The sequence below is a fragment of the Echiichthys vipera genome (assembly GCF_963691815.1).
Source record: "Echiichthys vipera genome assembly, chromosome: 1".
Lineage (NCBI taxonomy): Eukaryota > Metazoa > Chordata > Actinopteri > Perciformes > Trachinidae > Echiichthys > Echiichthys vipera.
In genome coordinates, this window is record NC_139826.1 from 31,648,885 (window position 1) to 31,667,460 (window position 18,576).

At 41.4% G+C, this 18,576-nt stretch overlaps 1 protein-coding gene across 4 annotated transcripts; it reads right to left on the reverse strand.

Moving 5' to 3' along the window:
• Positions 1 to 334: 334 nt before the first annotated feature.
• On the reverse strand, positions 335 to 18,121 carry secisbp2l (SECIS binding protein 2-like). Of its 4 annotated transcripts, none has more exons than XM_083911781.1 (18): positions 17,924 to 18,121; positions 12,962 to 13,179; positions 11,243 to 11,570; positions 10,989 to 11,127; positions 9,957 to 10,162; positions 9,670 to 9,694; positions 9,442 to 9,554; positions 9,049 to 9,159; positions 8,814 to 8,924; positions 7,769 to 7,936; positions 7,417 to 7,558; positions 7,128 to 7,303; positions 6,835 to 6,967; positions 6,579 to 6,741; positions 5,289 to 5,509; positions 4,481 to 4,635; positions 4,048 to 4,267; positions 335 to 3,946 (listed from the first exon to the last, which is right to left on the reverse strand). In XM_083911781.1, exons 1-18 carry the CDS (start codon positions 17,942 to 17,944, stop codon positions 3,321 to 3,323), a joined length of 3,276 nt encoding a protein of 1,091 aa, XP_083767907.1. In that variant the 5' UTR covers positions 17,945 to 18,121; the 3' UTR covers positions 335 to 3,320. The 4 variants fall into 4 exon arrangements, with proteins under 4 accessions (XP_083767907.1, XP_083767905.1, XP_083767906.1 ...); XM_083911779.1 differs by having other exon boundaries at positions 9,049 to 9,207; XM_083911780.1 differs by having other exon boundaries at positions 9,442 to 9,557.
• Between the last annotated feature and the right edge of the window lie 455 nt (positions 18,122 to 18,576).

Genomic DNA, 18,576 nt, shown 5'->3' on the forward strand with positions numbered 1-18,576 from the left:
TGAAGACTATTGTTGATTAAGTGATGCATTGTTTTGTGGATGAACAAAAAAACATGTTAAATTTTCTCAACAGGACATAATTCACATAGTTTGTTTCATCCAATCAACAGTCCCAAACCCAAACATATTGAATTTACTAATATAAGCACTGAATCATCACTTTTCTGGAGCTTGAAACTCACAACGTGTCATTTTTTTCTCGCTGATCATCAAAACGATCAGCTCTGCAGCAATCCACTGGCTGATGAGAGTCAACAGCAAATAGAAGACAAGACGTCAGTCAAAGGATTTACTTAAACAACATTTTAATGATGTTAATCATCAGTCCATAAAGGTTAAGAGTGATAACAGGATTATGAGAAACAGCCTATAACAATGTTGCTAGTGATGTACAGTTTGGAGGAGACAGTCTTAAATATCCATATAAAGACGAGGAACACGCTGAAAAAAGTACTTCATTGAACCGTTTTTTTTTGTTTTGTTTTGCTTGTTTTTTTGTTCACATTAGTTACAAGACCTTTACCAGTACTGTATTTACATAGTGCAAAGAAATACACTTGCTGTCAATTAACATACTTTAAACACTTTGATGGAAGTCATAGCAACAAAAAGCCTACACAGAGCGTACCTTTTATCAAACGAGAAATATTTTCATAATCCCAAGTATGATATTCAGTACTCTGTCATCTCCCATCTCAGGGCTTCACATTGCATACAGCCCGGCATACTGCATTTACACACACCGCAAACATCATCGAATGGCTGAAATCTCACTATGATTCACTATCAAATACCATTATCAAATTGGATTCCAACTGTTAAAATGTTAAAACTATCAAATGGCTTTAAGAACAGATGATTGTATTTTTTCCAATACAATGCAAAATCAAAATCTCTTTTGTACACTTGTATTTACAGGGGTTTATTGTTAGTATGTGCATGACGTTGTGACTTACAGTGGTGACTCTGCCCCGATGAGGGAGCTTCTCAGCTGGGGTTTTTAGGCTGCGGGTTACAGCTGGGTAAAGACCAAATCTGTCTGACTTAATTTGTAAGCAACCATATTTGATTTTTGCTAAATTGGGCATTGTTAAACTTCATGAACTCCAGTAAACACCTGCCTGTCCAACTGGTTTATTTAAGTGTATTTTTTAAAGAGAAAAGTGGTAAAAACTAGAGACGTTCCGATACCTCAAAGTGCTGATACCGAGTATCGATCAGATAGCAACGAGCAAATAAAAAATATTGTATGGATGCAATGTGATTGCCATCATCGTTGTATGGCCTGGTTCAGGTTTAACCTTTTGTAAAACATGAACACATGCAGAGAATGAATGCAGTCATAGTCAGTCATAATGCAAAAGAACGCAAGTAAAATACTTCAAAGTACAATTTTGGGGGGGATAAACGATCACATGGTATTGGATCGGTTTATAGACCTGCATACTCGGCAATACAGATGCCAGAATTTTAGGCAGTATCTGAGGCATTTCTTATACTGGTATCGGTATCAAAACAACTCTAGAAAAAAACTTTCCTGTGCTCTGACTCTTTTATGTGTAAACTACACTGAAAGGTCTAAGGCTTTACAAAAAAGTTGTGTGTCCAACTGGTTATTTTACAAAAAAATAAATATCTTTCTGGATTGAAGGGCTTAAAAATATCTCATTGTTTGGGCTTCTTGAAATTATTTTGTTATTACCAAGCCAGCTCGAGAGCGCCCCCATATCTGGGAACAAACACCACCGGAGAAGGAAACAGGAGCACTTATTTATGAAGCACAGACAGCATCTGGGAACGCAAGACAATTCCAGTCAGAGGAAAACAACCAGAATAGTTTCACACTAGTCAAGATCAATATGACAAACCATTATATACTGTAGTAGAACCACATTGACAAAGTTATATACACAAAGCGTGTTTTGCTTCTTAGAAGTTAGTCATCTGGATCATCTGAATACAGAATGGGACACTTATTATTTGAACATTAAAAAAAACACTCTGAAGACTGATGGGTTGGGAGTGGTTTTGGTAGAAAGAAAGAACCCCCTGACACTGTAATATTCTGTGAGGAAAGCTAAATACCAACCAAAAACCTAATTAAGAAATGCATGTCTCTCTTTCCCTTGTGGAGCAGGTTAGAAAGAACACACATTATTTACAAGGATAAAGCTAAATAACACAGCAAAAATAAATGCAAACTATGTGCCTGTAAACACACACATACACATACACACAAACGCACACACACACACACAAATACTTGCAGAGCTGTAAACCTTCTGAGCTCTGTAAAAAGTAAGATGGGAGCTGAAAGGTTCCAACCTTCCTCCTCTGTGAGCTACAGACAGCGGTTCAACATTTTTTTTTTTAGCACTCATCACTTGCTCCCAGAAACGTCCCTGACTCTGTAAGAGTTCAGCTTCGGAGGAGGAAAGGCAAAATCTTCCCTCTGAATTCAAGTGTAGCAGGTTATGGGCCCAAGAAGTGAGGGCATCCTTTTAAACTACAAGACGAGTGTTTGTGTCAAATACTATCCCTCAGAGTAGGCATGGGACGATACGAAAATAATTGCGGTTCAGGATATCCTGTAATCAAAAATATGCTTAGAACTCGGGTAATGGCACTGAAACATATTGGGATCACTTTACTTAGCCGACATTGTAAAATGTAGGCTAAGTACTATGTTTACATTTTTATTTCGTCACAGATAGGACACATCTGTTTTTTTTAGTGTACAAATTGATAGTGTTGCTGCGTGGGGCAGTCACCTCATTTCCCTGTCGTTCTTTAGTTTAAAAACATAGCATTTACACACACTATTTAAATTTTTTGTGTGGGGGATATAGTTGTCAAGCAGAGCCTTGGGTCATGGTGACAGGCTTATTTTTAACCAAACTTTTGAACTTTAAAGCTGTGCCTTGACTGCTTGGGCAGGAAAAGATGCCGTGCCCCCCCTTGTGTCAATTATAAAACAAGGAAATCAATATCGGACTTAACAGTAGTCATGTGGATATTCATGATTATATCGATGGAAATTCACCACCATGTTTTTATTGTACATCGTCCCATTCCTACTTCAGACTGTTAGCTGTTGTTTGGTCTGCGACGCTGTGTGTTGGTAAGTTGGTCAGTTTCTCGTGTTTCAGTTAATGCGTGTGAATGTTGGTCAGTTGGTTGAATACCTGAGATTATGTCTGGTGTCAGGGGTTAGAGACAAAGGAGAAAAGCTGCTGGTTGCTGTTAAGAGGGATGTGAGAGCAACAGAGGACAGAGGGAATGAGTGCATGTAAGAACAGAGGGAGGAGGCGGTGTTGACATCAACCAGTGACCTTCTTAGCCTCCACTAGCTCTTTGCCCTCCGTCCTCGTCTCTGTGATGTCCGCTGAATCGAGTTCCTCCTCCTCTTCACTCTGTCCTCTCTCCTCTTCGTCATCTTCCTCCTCCTCCTCCTCCTCTTCTGTACTTTCCTGGCTCTTTCCCAGTTGCAGGTTTTCCAGGGTCTTTGACACCCAGGATTCGATGCGGCTGCTGAGGGTGGGGACTTCCACAGAAATAGGTTCAGGAGTGTAGTCCTCCTCCTCCTCTTCCTCCTCCTCTGCCTCTTCCAACATCCCAGGGACCAGGGTGGAAGTGGTGGAGGTGATGGAGGAGTTCAGCGGGCCCCTGCAGCTCCCATCCAATGAGCCTGTCTCTGTGCTCTGCTGAGAGGCCAGCTCCAGCCGGTCGTCAACCCGGACCTCGTCTCTCTCACTGGTGCCCTGTGTCAGTGTCGGAGGTGCTGCCCTGGGCGGAGGAACAGTAGCGCCAGACGGGGCGGAGTTGGTAGTGCCCGCCTGGATCTCACTGTCTTTCTGGGTGGCCGTGGCAGGTGCAGGGCGACTCGGCTCAGCCTCTACAGGCTCCAGGGCATCTGAAGTCTCCACCATACTCCTCCAGTTGGTCTCTGAAGGGATTAATAGATTTGGTACTTTTAAGTAAGTAAAGGATAAGAACACTGATGACAGATAACCCTATAAACCTAAGACAGAAAATGAGGGAGCTTACCATATTCCTTTTCATTGACCTCTGAGATAGGCTCAGAGAAGATGGAGCAAAAGGAGATAGCAGAAGCAGCAGAGTGGTTGCGGGAATGCCCCATGTGGTGTGGGGTTTTCTTGTCATTTTTCATCGCCTCCTCTGCCTGCTCCTGCTCCAGAGCTGACACCATGTCCTTGTAGGCCTTCCTGGCCTCCTCTGTCAGAGATACCAAACGGTTGAAGAGACCCTGGAGGATGTTTAATCAAGTTAGTAAGATGCAAAAAAAAAGAAAAATACATGCTTAAAGATGATCCTACTATATCCTAGATCCTATACTGCTCTATACAGAGTAATACTGACCTACTATATACATTGTATTTGTTCATGAATTCACCTGGTGTTAAGATAGATAGATAATAAAATATTAACAGCAAGGTTTAAGTGGATGGGAGCGACTTACCTCAGCTCCAGAGTAGTTGAAAATGCCAACAACACTAACAGGCACTAGTTTGTTGACACAGCGCCCAAGAGCTTTTCTGCCCAAGGCAAACACAAACGGGATCTCCTGATCCCTAGCCATGGCAATTACATTGTACAGAGCCTCATCCAAACCACCTGCAACACAGTAAACAATCTGTGACCCGAATGTATCAAATTTGAGAAAATAAGACAACAAAACAACAGAAAATACCCACTAATGACTCGAACACAAGTGCAAAAACCAGCTGTTTTGGGAATATGGAAGTGGGGCCTGGGAGCTCAGCATCTATTGTGACTGTTGGGTTTGTACAGAGTGCATGCCCCCGGAAGAGTGTTTATCCTGAGTTTTCCTTTTTGAAAGCTTAAAACCTGCAATAAATGAGTTTTCCCCCACTATTGACGGATCACCTTTTCATTTGATATCTTTAGGAGACAGTTGCTTATGTACACATCCAGCAATTACAGAGCAACATTATCATTCAGCTGGAGTGGAATTTCTGGCCACCCGGTGAATCCAAGTCACTGCCAACTCCTGAGGGAGATATCACTAATATCACAAACCAAAACAATAAAGCTGCAAGCTGGACAGTTAAAGAATGAAACACACTATAAAGCTGCAGATTTAGGTGATTATAATTTGTTGTTCATTACTACAGGTTGCCCCTTTACATGTCATTTGGTAAATTGCTATCTTAAAAATATAGATTATAGCAGATTTAAACATTCACAGCTCAGATGGTCAGGCATCAGACAATTTGATACAATATGAACTGGTGCTGGAGACTGACCTTTGGCCTGGATCTTCTCACAGTTGGGAGAAATGATGACACACTTAATTTTATTCAACTTCATGTGCTTGGTGACCTCTCTGAGACCCATGACCAGGCGACGTTTGGATTTGGCCTTGGTAGGATCCTTCTGGTAGACCCGTTCCTGGAAGCGAACCAGTTCCTGTAACAGCATAGTCACGCTCTCGTCGATTTCCTTACTCAACACTTGGTTACAGTACCTGCAGAAGGGCAGAGAAAATAATGAAGTTAAGTGAAGGACAGTGTTTTCATTTTTCAAGTGGCTAATGAGCTAACCATGAAGATTGCTGTTCATGTTAACTAGCAGAAATAATGCTGCAGATGTTAATAAGAACTTGAACGATAATCATTTCCATTTGACTCAATTGACCAAAAAAGAAACGCGCAATTTTTGATAATCGAGAAAATACTTTTTCAAGCAAAATGATAAAGACTCTTTGGTTTCAGCCTCTTAATTGTGATGACATGCTGCTTCTCTTTGTCTTATCCAACAGTTAACCCAACAACTTTACATCTTAGAGTGTTGGTCCAACAAAACAAACAATGTTTGATGAATTTGGGATCAAGATAAATGTGATGGGCATTTTCATAGACCAAACAGGTTCAATCTGTGTTGTTTTTCTTAAAATGACTCACTCAAAGTTCAAACAGCTGTTCATTTACATCTTTGTTGGGTTGCTTGTTGATAATACTTGTGCTATTACACTTTGTTCCTATCTGACCCCTTTTTTGAATTAGGATGAGCCTTGCAGCCTCTCTAAGAAAAGCAGGGCCATCAGATGGCGTGCATACTCCAAGTAGCTTTGTGGTTTATCGAAAGATCGACGTAGCGTGGCCTGAGGAACAAGTGTCCTGGAGGTCAGAGCTGAGAGGAGGTGCTTGGCTGCAGAGGCCTTTTGGAGGCTTTAAATGAAAAATCTGTTAGAGAAGTGTGGGCTGGGACAATAGGCCTATAGCAGAGGACACGGGGGGACAAAGCTGTGTTTGTGACCATTGGCAAACATTTTTGCTGAGAAGAACAATGAGTCTGGCATCTATGCCATATTCTACAATTCTTTATTGTACACTTCCGCTCGTAAAAATTCTCATTAACTTTTAGAGCATGCATCTCATAGCCGAGGCTCTTGTTTTTGAGTGGGAGAAGCATTTGCTTTGCTCACCACTTTCTGTCACCAAATGGTGCATTTTTGAGACATTCCAATGCCGGGGATTCCTACAAAAGGTCTGCCCTGTTTAATATTCTGCTTTATTCAATGAGTGTGCACCTACTCTCTGAAACGTCGGCTGTGGATCTTGGTGATGGCGTTTGAGGCCATGGGACTCCCGATGCCAGAGCTGGCAGGAGAACCCTGGGACACCGGGGTGATGCTATATGGAGAGTTCTGACTGGCTGGAGAAAGGGACGCATCACTGGGCACACTCAGGCCATTGTCTGTGGTACAAACAGCAGATCAGATAGAACAATTAGAAAATGTACAGTGGATTAAAAAAAGGTTTTGACTTCTTAATAATAAATGACTGTCACCTTCTTGGGAGGCAGGCTCTCGTGAAAGCTCATCAGTAAAATGTAAACACTCTTCCCCTTGCTCCTCCTGGCCTGAAGACTCTTGTTCGACACTTGTCTTCCCTTTCTTCCCTTCACGTTCCTTTAAGATAATCTATCAAATCAACAGACAAAAGCGACAAAACCAATGACATTAAAAAGATTTGCGGATTCAAAGATCTTCATCTTTCATCTTCTCCATTCCTTTAAATCATTTTCATGTTATGTTTTATTTTCCTTGCGCCTCTCCTAAATGATTAACTTAAATTATTAACCTTCTTAAGGGCTGTTGGCCGTTTTACTTTGGGGATCTCTCTCTCCTTCCCCCTCTTGATACGGGGTGCGGTGGAATCCAAGGAATTGTGTGTGGCAGAGTATGACTGCTGATGACCCTTCAATATGGACGGCACGCTGGACGAGCCTGAACCGTGGAACGGAGTAATTGTTCCGACTGGAGGGAAGAACAACAAGGTTGGCATTCAGTTTGAATATGTGTACATGCACGTAAGTTCAAATGAAATAAGGAGTATGTGCTTTGTGAGTCTGACAGTAGTTTATAAGTACCTGTAAAAGACAGTGGTTTTGTATTGTTGAGTTGTCTGGCCTTCATAGCCTGCTGGTGTTTCTCCAAAGCTGCCAGCATGTCTCCCAGGTCGAGCTCAACAGAGGTTTTACTTTTCTTCCCTGCTGCTTTGGTGAATGCCTCCTGCGGGGCGAGGAAAGAAAAGGCAGAACAAGGTCACACCAATGACCCACTAAAATATAAAGATAAAGATCAGAATGGTTATCATAGACCAGGCGGTGGTGAGAACCAGAACTGATAAAACAAGGCATAAAAATGCATTGAGTCATAAAATTCACACTGTTCAGCCTGAACCCATTCTATATGACCAGCTGACGCAATGAAGGTTTATACCTGCAATTTCTTCTGCTCCATGCTGATTTCAGAGTACTCCTGTGCAGTGGCCAAGGCAGCAGCCAGAGCCTTCTTCCTCTGGCTCTTGGCCCTCTTGGGAACAGAGGTGGTAATGGGGATGGGTGTCTGCACAATGTTGATAGGGGAGTTTTCCGGCAGGTTATCCAGCTGTGATGCGTGTTGAAAAACAAATTATTATTTAGTAGGGGTGTACCGATACAAGAGTAAGATATTAAGCTACGTACTGTACACACAAACACAACCCAAATTCTGAAAAATAGATACATCTGTCAAAACTAAATATTTCTAAAGCGCTCTCTCTATCTCCCTGCAATACTGTGCTTCTAGCCTGTGTGTGTGTGTGTGTGTGTGTGTGTGTGTGTGTGTGTGTGTGTGTGTGTGTGTGTGTGTGTGTGTGTGTGTGTGTGTGTGTGTGTGTGTGTGTGTGAGTGTGAGTGTGTGTCTCTCTCTCTCTCTCCCTCTCTTCTGCTGGCTTCCAACATTCCCAATCACTTATTACTTATCCAAGGATCCAATACATTTGTTGCATGGTAAAGAAAAAAAGCATTACAATGCAAGCTTCTCCTAGTTTAAGGCAAACCTTTTACTGAATACGTTTTGTTTACATGGACATGCACCAATACAGCGTTAGTACAAATATATTACAAGTACTAAATTCATACAGATGACATTGACCTAGAACTGTTAAAACAATACCAAGTCAGCAGCATTTCAATGAAACATTCAGCTTCCTTGTGGATCACTGTCCATGTTTACTGCTGTTAGTTTAGCAGAAGACAGGTACTAAATTATATGAATTAAAAAAACACACAAAAATAATAAATCTCATGTGCAGCTGAATACAGATGATTTATTGATCCGCCTCATTTTTGTATTAGGATGGTAAACTGTATCTAGATGCAGTACTTATCAAATCGTCTTGAGAGGGAGACGGACCCTTAGTATTTAGTTAGTCCTGCAAACAGTCAGCACATACCACAGAGAGCTACATAGACAGTTGTCTTCAGAAAGCACTGTTCCTTACCAGGTTTTTGGGCAGTTTAGGTTGCGTGTGTGTCTGGGCTGAACTGGATTCTGGTTTGGTGCTGCGTTGGGCAGCTCCTCCAGTAGCAAGATCTGGGAACTCATCTTCATCCTGACAAACATGCAGCAATCATTTTAGCACAACCAACAAACTCATAAAATACATCTACGTATAATGAGTGCCAAGGTGACAGTGCATCTCCGAGATTTTATTACAAAGAAAAATAACCTCTTACCTCAAAGTAGAGGGGCTCTGGGGTGAGATCAGTGCCAGTGACCACTGCTGGCTGCAGCCTTTGTTCTGACTGGTTGGGCGGCACACGCCCTGGAAAGCCACTGTGGAAATCCTGAAAGGCAGAGACAGACGGAGACCACAGGTGGCATAAAGGGTACCACTGGTATTCCACAAGTTTATAATCCTCTGTGTACATACTGTCAAGTGAGGGAAATAAGGTAGGAAATAAGGGCGTAAAGGAGGCAAACACAGAAAAACTTGCAAGCTAATTCAATGTTGTTGCTCATAAAAGTTCATTGCATTTTCTCTGTTCTCCTAACTGACTATCATAGTTATTCACCTGACAGTCAACAGCCTTTTTACTCAGTATCTGCTGCGATGGGATGCACTGTACCTGTGAGAAGTTTCTCTGTTCAGGATTCTTCCTCTGGTCTGCTCTGGGAAACTGGCCGTTTCGGTCCCCCCAGGACTTCGGGGTAGCCTGAGAAGCTACATTTACCCAGGTACCTGCTAGTACATGGAAGGAAAAATCTCCATCATTTCGTAATACATTATGTACAGGATGTATAAGAAGTATGGCATGAAAGCACAATGTGTCAATGTTCAAAATATTCAAACTTACCGGTCATTACACCAGCCTCTACTCCCTATACAACACAGAAAATATGGAGAGGGTAGAGGGGAAAAAAAGACAAGTTGTGATATCTTGTGTGTGTTAAATATGCCAACAACACTGTGAGAGCAACGGTAATTTATAATCTACGACCTCTGGCATTGCTACTACAAAAAACTGTCACGACCAAAATATTAATTTAATTTAGTGTACTCCACTTGTGCAATAAACTTGTTATCCACTTTAAGCCAGCAATTCAGTTAAATTCAGGAGCTAATGGTAAGTAGTGGACTTACTGTGGGTGCTGCTTGTGTTACCCCTGCCGCCTGGTTGTGTTTGGGGCTACAGTAGCCGCTGTCACTGTCTATATCTGCCTCACTGGCACCCTGCTCGTTGTAGCCTTCAGATGGATGAGACGCCCGTCTTCTCTTTGTTCGGTTCTTCCACAGGAGGGGACTGGCCCGCTCAGCAGCACAGCGCCCTGACATCTCACCTGGGAAATCTGAGGACAAAGTAGGAGTAACTTACAACCTGAAATTAACTTACTAAGACAAAAAACCTATTTGTATGCATAGATCAAGTGGCAAGTTCTTTAGATTCACAACAGTTACAGGGAAGACGTTGTTGTCAATTCAACTCTTAGTTTTGAGGCTCCCTCCAACAAGGCTCATTAAATATCTATTAAAAGAAAATCACAAATGAAAAAATGTAAATCTAAGATATCAAATAGTGCAAAGTTAAAATACAAATTGAACTATGATGTATAAGTGATGAAATTCAAAATGATGATTCACTGAACACAAACTTGAACCAAGTTTACTTTGAGTTAACTGTGTGCCAATTCAGCGTTTCCAAAAGGACATTACAAAATGGACACATGCACACTTTCATCGACAGTGAGAGCGTGCATGTGTGATGGACAGTGTGAAGTGACTGACAGGCTCTTGTTCTTTATCAAGAACAGAGACATCACTTATGACATCAAGAACTGCACATATGTTTACCTTTCTAACTGGAAACTCTGCATTCCAGTTCTTTCAGAAGTTAAGCAAAAGCCTCATTATCGTCAACCTGTACGACCAGACTCCACGCTTACTGGCATCGTGTCCTACTTCCCCTCTGACAGGAATGATTCTTGTTCACAGGCAAAGCAGTCAACAAAGTCTGGAATGTTTTAAGCATCAGGTTGTTTTTCAGCCGTAGGACATCACTGACGTTGGCTATACACTTAGCTGGAAAGTCAAGCTCGGAATTTTCCGGCAAAAACCTCTGCGTACAGCCTGCATGGTAGGACTGAGCTATAGCTCTAATTGCAGACATATTTTTACCTGTCTGCTGTGCTGCATCCACCAGCATGACTGTCTTGGTCCGACCATCAGGCCCCAAGGTGCACACCTCCTTCTGCACAGCTACACTCCGAGTTGGAGGCCGGCGACCCCTTGGAGGCTGGCACACACCCAACTGTTGCTGTAGGAAAAAGGAAAAGAGGCTGACTAAATAGATTGAGGATTGGGACAGACACATTTTAGGGATACCAAAAACGCACGACGTCAGTGTAACAGTATTACAATAAGCTACTGACCTTTGGGAGAAGATTAGGTCGAATCATGCCTCTCCCCCTTTGACTGGCCATCCCATACGCTGGCCCCAGAGGCAGTGGTCTTTCACTGACATCTGCTGAGACAGGGTTGACCACTCCTGCTTGCACAGGACCTGCATAGGTGCCAGGGAAGGGCTGGTAAAAGCCCATCACAGGCGGGCATGGAGCAGGCATAATCTGGTAGTAAGCGTAGTCATTGGAGACAGGAGGCTGGGGTGAGGACAGGATGGGGTAGGCCAGGTATGAACCACCAGGGCTGGGGTTTGGCTGCTGCCAGCGCAGCTCCCCTCCATTATACATAGGATGTTGTCTGTGGAGATGTAGAGAGGTTACATCTTAAACCATTTCTGATATTCTACTATTTTAACTAAGTAGAGCTACAAAAATCAAATAATTAGTCTCTGCCAGTGCCTATTTCTGTTTTTTTTGTATTTCATTGAATTTTTTCATGTTGATAACTGTATTTTTCCTATTCGTGGAAGCTTGGGATTGAGAAGCCGACCGAATCCAATCGAAAGTGTTCTGACATAACATTAACAGAATGACACACCTCTACCGATGGATATTTTACAAAATGCGACGGGACACTTTACAAAACGTTATATGAAACCATAAAAGGAAGGCTGTGATGCAGGTTATATTGTCTTAATACTAGGCAATTAAGCTGTCAAATGTTTTTTCCTTGTAGGTCAAGTGTGCAATGTTCACCTGCATATGGGAAAGGAGGAGATTCAAAATAAACAACAGTTGCACTCTATGTTGGCAGACACTCACTGTTGAGAAACTCAAACTCAGTTTAGAAACATGATCGCAACATCCTGAATGAATGGACTTTGGTCTAAGGGACTTTGCTTCACTTGTTTTAAACATTCCTCAGTTTGTATTTTCTAATTTTCTCGATATGCAGAAAAGTAGAGCCAGATTAAAATGTTCCACAAAATAGGCTTGAAGCACTTTTAGTAAAAAAGGGGCACAAATAAGCGGGGTCGTTTAACATTTGTGATTCCTCAGTGATGTGCACGATAGTTGGTTTGTTAGGGAGGGAGGGTGTAAATGGTATGCAGAAATGTTGATAAGGATCCAGATGACATTTTCACAGCCAGCCTACTATAGCGGGCATTTCCTTGCATTCAAATAGGGGGGAAGGAAACAAAAGAACGGATGTGTGCACGGATACAGCAGATCACGCCGGACAAAGAAAGAGCCACTGGAAACATAGATTGTGATTACATGTAAACTGTAAATGTGGGGAGGTTTCCATTCATAATTAGGCACCACAGAGCAATAAATTGGCCCTCACTCAAAACACTATTTAAAGGTTATGATTATGATCTCTTTTGAGAAACACAACAGTTTTTTTTACTCATAATGAGAAAACACTATGTCTCTAAAGCCATAGTGTTTTCTTATTATTGTTATAGTAAACAGTGCAGTTAATGAGCTATTCTGAAAATAGGAAAGGGCCAGAAGAGAACAGATTGTTTTTGTGAAGTTCAAAATAAATGGGGATATCAGAATTCCCACAATACCACAAGGAATGGCAATATTTCTGCCAAAGTGGACAGCATTGGCATAATCCATATTTACCACGAACCAGAGTCACTGGTGTTATTAGCTCAGAGTTCAAAGAGGGTTGAAACGACTGACGATAGAATTTTACCCACTCCCAAATCACCCCCAGCTGTGACAGAGAGACAGTACCTGTTGGGTTGGTTCTCTTGGACGAAAGGGTAGCAGGTGATGAGGTAGCTGGGTATGGGTGTGGTTTCCACCGCTCCACCGCCTCCTCCTATACCTCCGCCCCCTCCTCCTCCTCCTCCTCCGCCTGCCTCTCCAGAAAGACTCATGCTGACTAGGGATCCTTCGAGACCTTTCTTCTGTGGGATGAATGGTTCCACTTCGGCTGAAAGCTTCACATCCTGCATGAAAAAAACAAATAAACCGAGTCATTACTGTCACACTGGGAGCAACAGCAGCCAATTACATGGTTATTTTGATTGAGACGTAGTTCTATGCTTAAGAGCAAAACATTTCTCAAACCGCTCAAATAAAGTTGCAAATCTACATGATGCAATGGATCATATTTCATTATCGTTACTGCCATCCAACACCAATTAAATGGGATCGTTCTAAGGTGGCAATCCATCTACAAACCTCCATAAACTGACTTTACTGTTTGGGTGGGTTTGAGTAATTTGATCTCTCTATGTCATTTTGATATAAATGGCATAAGACGATGCTTGCGCTCACAAGGCCAATTAACATAAATGTCTCCACAAGCCTTCAATCTGCTAAACTAGCTCACATGATTTCAAGCTATTATACTATTGCATGGGCATCCCCAGACCGCACTCCTACTCCGACAAGTAAACCATTTATCAGAATTGTCATTTGGGATGCTTGTGGGACAGTAAGCAAGTGTGAAGCCTTTTATAAAATGTTTTGAAAATGACATTTGCCGCATTTTCAAAACTATGCTGCAAGTTATAGCCCATAACTAAACACAGACTAAACAGACAATTACAAGTGTGACTGTAACTTCTTCTTTTTTAAAATTGCATTGTATTTTATCTAATGCAAAGAAAAACAAACAATTTGGCATTCGACCACCCTGCTCTCTGAATATCGGAATCCGCCATTGAAAAACCCATTTTAGTCGACCACAGGTTTAGAGTTAGAGGTATAGACTTATTACCCAACTTACCAACATCAACTCTCAAAACATTTTAGAATCTACAATTGTATGAGATGATCAATGCAAAGGGGATTTCTTTAATTATTAACGTCTGACACAGAGAGAGAGAGAGAGAGAGAGAGAGAGAGAGAGAGAGAGGGGTACCTAGTCGACTGACCCACCTTTGACTTGTTTCTTGGTAATCACAGCTGAGCACTGATTTCCTCAAACTGTTCCAGCTGGTTTACAATCTTGAGTATCTACTACCATCAATAAAACAGCTATTTAATAAGCATGTAACAGTCAATTTCAACAGCTCTCCCTCCCTTGAGCCAATAGGAACGCTCTCTTTCTCTGAATGACCTGTGATTTACCAAAGTATCCCGTCACAGGTAGAATTTCTAAAGCCTGAAAACAGAGCCAAGAGGAGGTGTAGAAGTCTTGTTTTCTCTCAGACCACTTAGAAAACAATAGAATATAATACATATAATAAACTGCCTGCCCCAGGTTTAAATACCATGTTCTTCCAATACGCTCAAAGCCTTTGACACTTAATGGCACCAAGGGACAAACAACACACTCTGCCTTGTTGTAAGACATAAACTATAGGTTATTTTACCAAATTAAGAATTTAACAAAAAATATTTGTTTCTAACCAGTTCTTAACTCACGAAAAAGGGAAGAACAACAAGTTGGAAGATCACCACTTGACAAACTGCTCGACGAAAAACATCAGAATTTTGGCCAAATGACAATATGAAGATTTTTAATTTATGTTTTTTTTAATTGTCAAAAGAAACTCACCAGAACTATGACTCTTTCTGAAATCCTTATAAAACAAATATAGTGCTACATTATTCCTAATATCTATAAACACTGTGGGTCATAGTGGCATGAGTGATGGGCTATTCATGACGCAAAGATTTTATTGCTGCAAAACATTTCTTGAAAGGAACGATAGATAACGAGAAAGAATGACCCCTAAGCATGAGTTCTGCATTACCTTTGAGGAAACAGAGCTTTGGTTCACTCAGACAAAAAGCCATTTTTCCTGTGTACAGTTTAGCCTGCCACACAATATATACATACAATCACAAACTATATAAACCAATCAATAAAGCTATATGGTTTTTGAAAATGTACATTTACAGCAGGAGGCACATTAATGTCCTCTACAAGTCAGTTACACTAACTTCATCTAGTCAGTCGAGTTTATGGGTCTCAAGATTTAAGGCCCGGACGTCGGACACACAGCTGACAGTCGGGCTGTCGTGCTGTAGGAAATGGTAAAGCAGGCCACAGATTAGAGGCCTGGAGCATTCAAAGCCAGGCTTGAGACTGAAAGACTAAAGTACTCCCAAGCTAATTCAGCCATTTCAGACAATTGTGGTGTGGAAAATTACGGACACAGCCCGAAATGGGTAGAGTGGAGTACTGGATACTACATGTAAAACATACATTGTATTAACCTACACACTTTGTAATGTTGAAAATGTAATGATACTTATTTAAAAATCACACATTTGTTACTGTCAGTTTAATTGCATTTCCCTACATGCTTGTCAGGCAAAGTAAGTAAACTATCAAGAAAACCATCTGAAATCTAAAAAATTTAGTTGTGAAGTAATTGAGATAAACAAATTGTAGCAAAACAAATTTAAGCACACTGCAATAAGTATTTGTCACTGCCTTTTTCCATTTCTGTCTGGGAGTATCGTTTACACCTCTTATCGATCCTCATTTGACATCATGGTGACACTGGTCGAACCCGAGGAGGCAGCTCTATCCAAGAGGTCCCATTAAAATAATCTTCTATTTTGCAAAGGACGACGAGAGGTGACAGGGTTCAGAGTACAAAGGCGCCCCCTCACTTCTCTGAAACAGTGGTCGGGATGCATGAATAGAATCCTCAGTGGCCAGTGGATGTCACACAGACAGCTATTGTCTCCCACTGCTATTGTCCGTGGGTGGTTCGCTTCACTTTTCCTGAAATAATCTATAGATCCCATCAGATCTAAATATAATCATGATGATTTGAGCCTTATCTACCAGTTCAGTAAAGATAACCTGACTACAGCTATAAGGAAATATTTTTATAAACCTACTAATAGCAGCCTTCATGCCCAGACTGATATAGCGCCAAGGGTTGAGGATAGTCGGGCTGACACTGTATGATGGTACAGTATTGCTTACAGGGTGTTGTTATAGGATTAAGTTTGAGAGGATAAAGGGACAGTACTACAGGATAAGCTAATAATAAAGCAAGCCACAGTATGAAGGCCTCGTGTACACTGGTGGTGAATCCTGAATTCTGAGCAGTACGTAGCAGAATAACTGTCACAAAAAAAATAAGTTGTTAACGATAACAGAACTGGTCGGAGTATCCATCTTTTGACTAAACCATGTGTGGCTTTGTAGTATCCGTGTGTTAGTGAGAGGGTGAGTGAGAATGGCTGTGATTGTGGAAAAGGCAATGAGCTCAGATCCAGATGTGCATTCGTTGGGGATGACACTTCTCTGGGTGATTAGACAGGGGGGCTACTGATCTCACAAGCCTCTGTTTGTGTAGGCACTTATTCTCACACCAGTTGCTTTCAAAACACTAACAGCCCGTATCTGCCTCTGTACCTAAAGCCGGACAGGCTAAGTAGAAAGTAGAGCATGTGCATTGAAGCTTTTTAAGAGGTTTCACATTAATGAAGGTTTGTTCAACGTTCCTGCCTTTTCACTGCAGGATAAATATTGTTTACAGATATTATTTTTATAGATATTGCAACTTGCTGCTCATGGAGAACTTTTTGGGTCACTGTAAATCATGTATAAGTCATAGAGTATGATCTAGACCAGGGGTAGGCAATTCCAGTCCTGGAGAGCCACTGTCCTGCATGTTTTAGGTTTCTCTCCGCTCTAACACACCTGAGTCTAATGATTTGCTCGTTATCAAGCAGCTGATGCTTGTCACAGTTTGATTATTGTTAGACTCAGGTGTGTCTGGGTAGGGAGAAACCTAAAACATGCAGGACAGTGGCTCTCCATGACCGGAATTGCCTACCCCTGGTCTAGACCTACTCTACGTGTAAAGTGTCTTGAGATAACTTTTGTATTTTATGATTTACTATAAATAAAATAGAATTGAATGCATTTAATCTGACACGTTTGACTTGAGGAGCCCTATGTTATCATCCAGAAAACATAATCGTTCAATGTACCAGCTTAATCCGGGGCATTGGTAACAAGCCTTTGGACAGAAAACTCTTAACTAACTAAACTAAAGGCTCTGCATAACAAAAAGCATCCGAAGAATTTCATACATGTAGAAGAACCAGATATTCTTCTACTGACGAAACCTGTCCGCCTCTCCTGACAACAACAAAGCTCTCATGCGCACATTCCTACCAGACTGAAACCTTTTTTTTTTTTTTTAAAGTCCAACCTTAATCCAAATTATAACCAAGCGATACAAATGTACAGGATACTGCTAATAGCCGTGTCTGTGTCGCTCTGCTTAAACATGATAAGAAGCGTCAAATGACAGCTGAGATAGTTAGCTTTAACGCTAACTAGCCAAGCTAACTCTTTAACACAAGACTTGTCTCTCCGGGCTTCTCGCATTAAATTATCATCATGGAAAAAACCCTGAAATAATTTTGGGAAACCACCTTCAACACATGAACTGTGACAGGATACAAATAAATGTAATTATCCGTTGTCTTTTGTGATGAGCTGTTAGTGACCGTTAGCTGTTTTAACGTCAACGTTAGCTCACTAGCCCAAATGGGATAACTGTTTCCATGACAAACACCAAAAAAACCTAGCTTAAGGTGTTAGTAATGAGCCGAATAACAAGTCACCATTAAGCAACACTGCTGATTAAAATTACAATAACATGAATAGCGGCTTTTTTTTGAGTAACGTTAACGAAGAGAGCGTCGTTTTGGGGCCTCGGCAGCAAACAAAAAAAACCTAGATCATTTTAAAATATACTGTACCTTATAGTCACTAGCGTCCATGTCAGTCACCAACACACAGTCATTGACCAAATGTGGACGTCAGGATGTGGGCCCTTTTAATTTCTTCATTGTGTATAATAATAATAATAATCACTAAAGGGTTTAAAGAGAGACTCACACCCAGTTTCCTACTAACCGCTAACTGCACCTCCCACTGGCGGCTGTTGCTGCTGCTGTTGCTGCGTCAGCTGGCTGCGCGCTCCAGCTCCACTGACTTAGCTGAGCGCTAACGGCTGCTGTCAGTGTGGAAATGGGAGTCACCTGGCACGGAAGCCGTCGAGGCTCAAAAACGCGCTTACTGGCTGGGAACGCAATATCCCGTGTGTGTGTGTGTGTGTGTGTACAAAAATAGCACAGTGATTAAAATTAAGTAAGATTTCTTTATATCTCATGTATGACAGGGGTTCCCACACCTTTTCCAAAGTCAAATTCAGGCATTTCAAGGTGCATTTTCATGCTTTTCCAGCACCCTGTAGCTGTGGTAAATTACATTTGTATACAGTACAAGACCCAGTAATTAGTATACTTATTATTGCACTTGATCATCACATTAAGATGTTACTGCCCTATAACAGAAATCTAGTCAACTTTTTTGATAATCTGTTCATCAAGTCATTTTTCATGCAAAAATG

Coding starts and splice junctions, on each gene's coding strand:
- secisbp2l (XM_083911778.1), bottom strand. CDS start 17,944: ATGGACGCTAGTGACTATAAG. Junction 9,558..9,669: donor AGAGGCTGGTGTAATGACCG/GTAAGTTTGAAT, acceptor TCCATGTACTAG/CAGGTACCTGGGTAAATGTA. Junction 5,510..6,578: donor CACAGCCGACGTTTCAGAGA/GTAGGTGCACAC, acceptor GCCCTTCTGCAG/GTACTGTAACCAAGTGTTGA.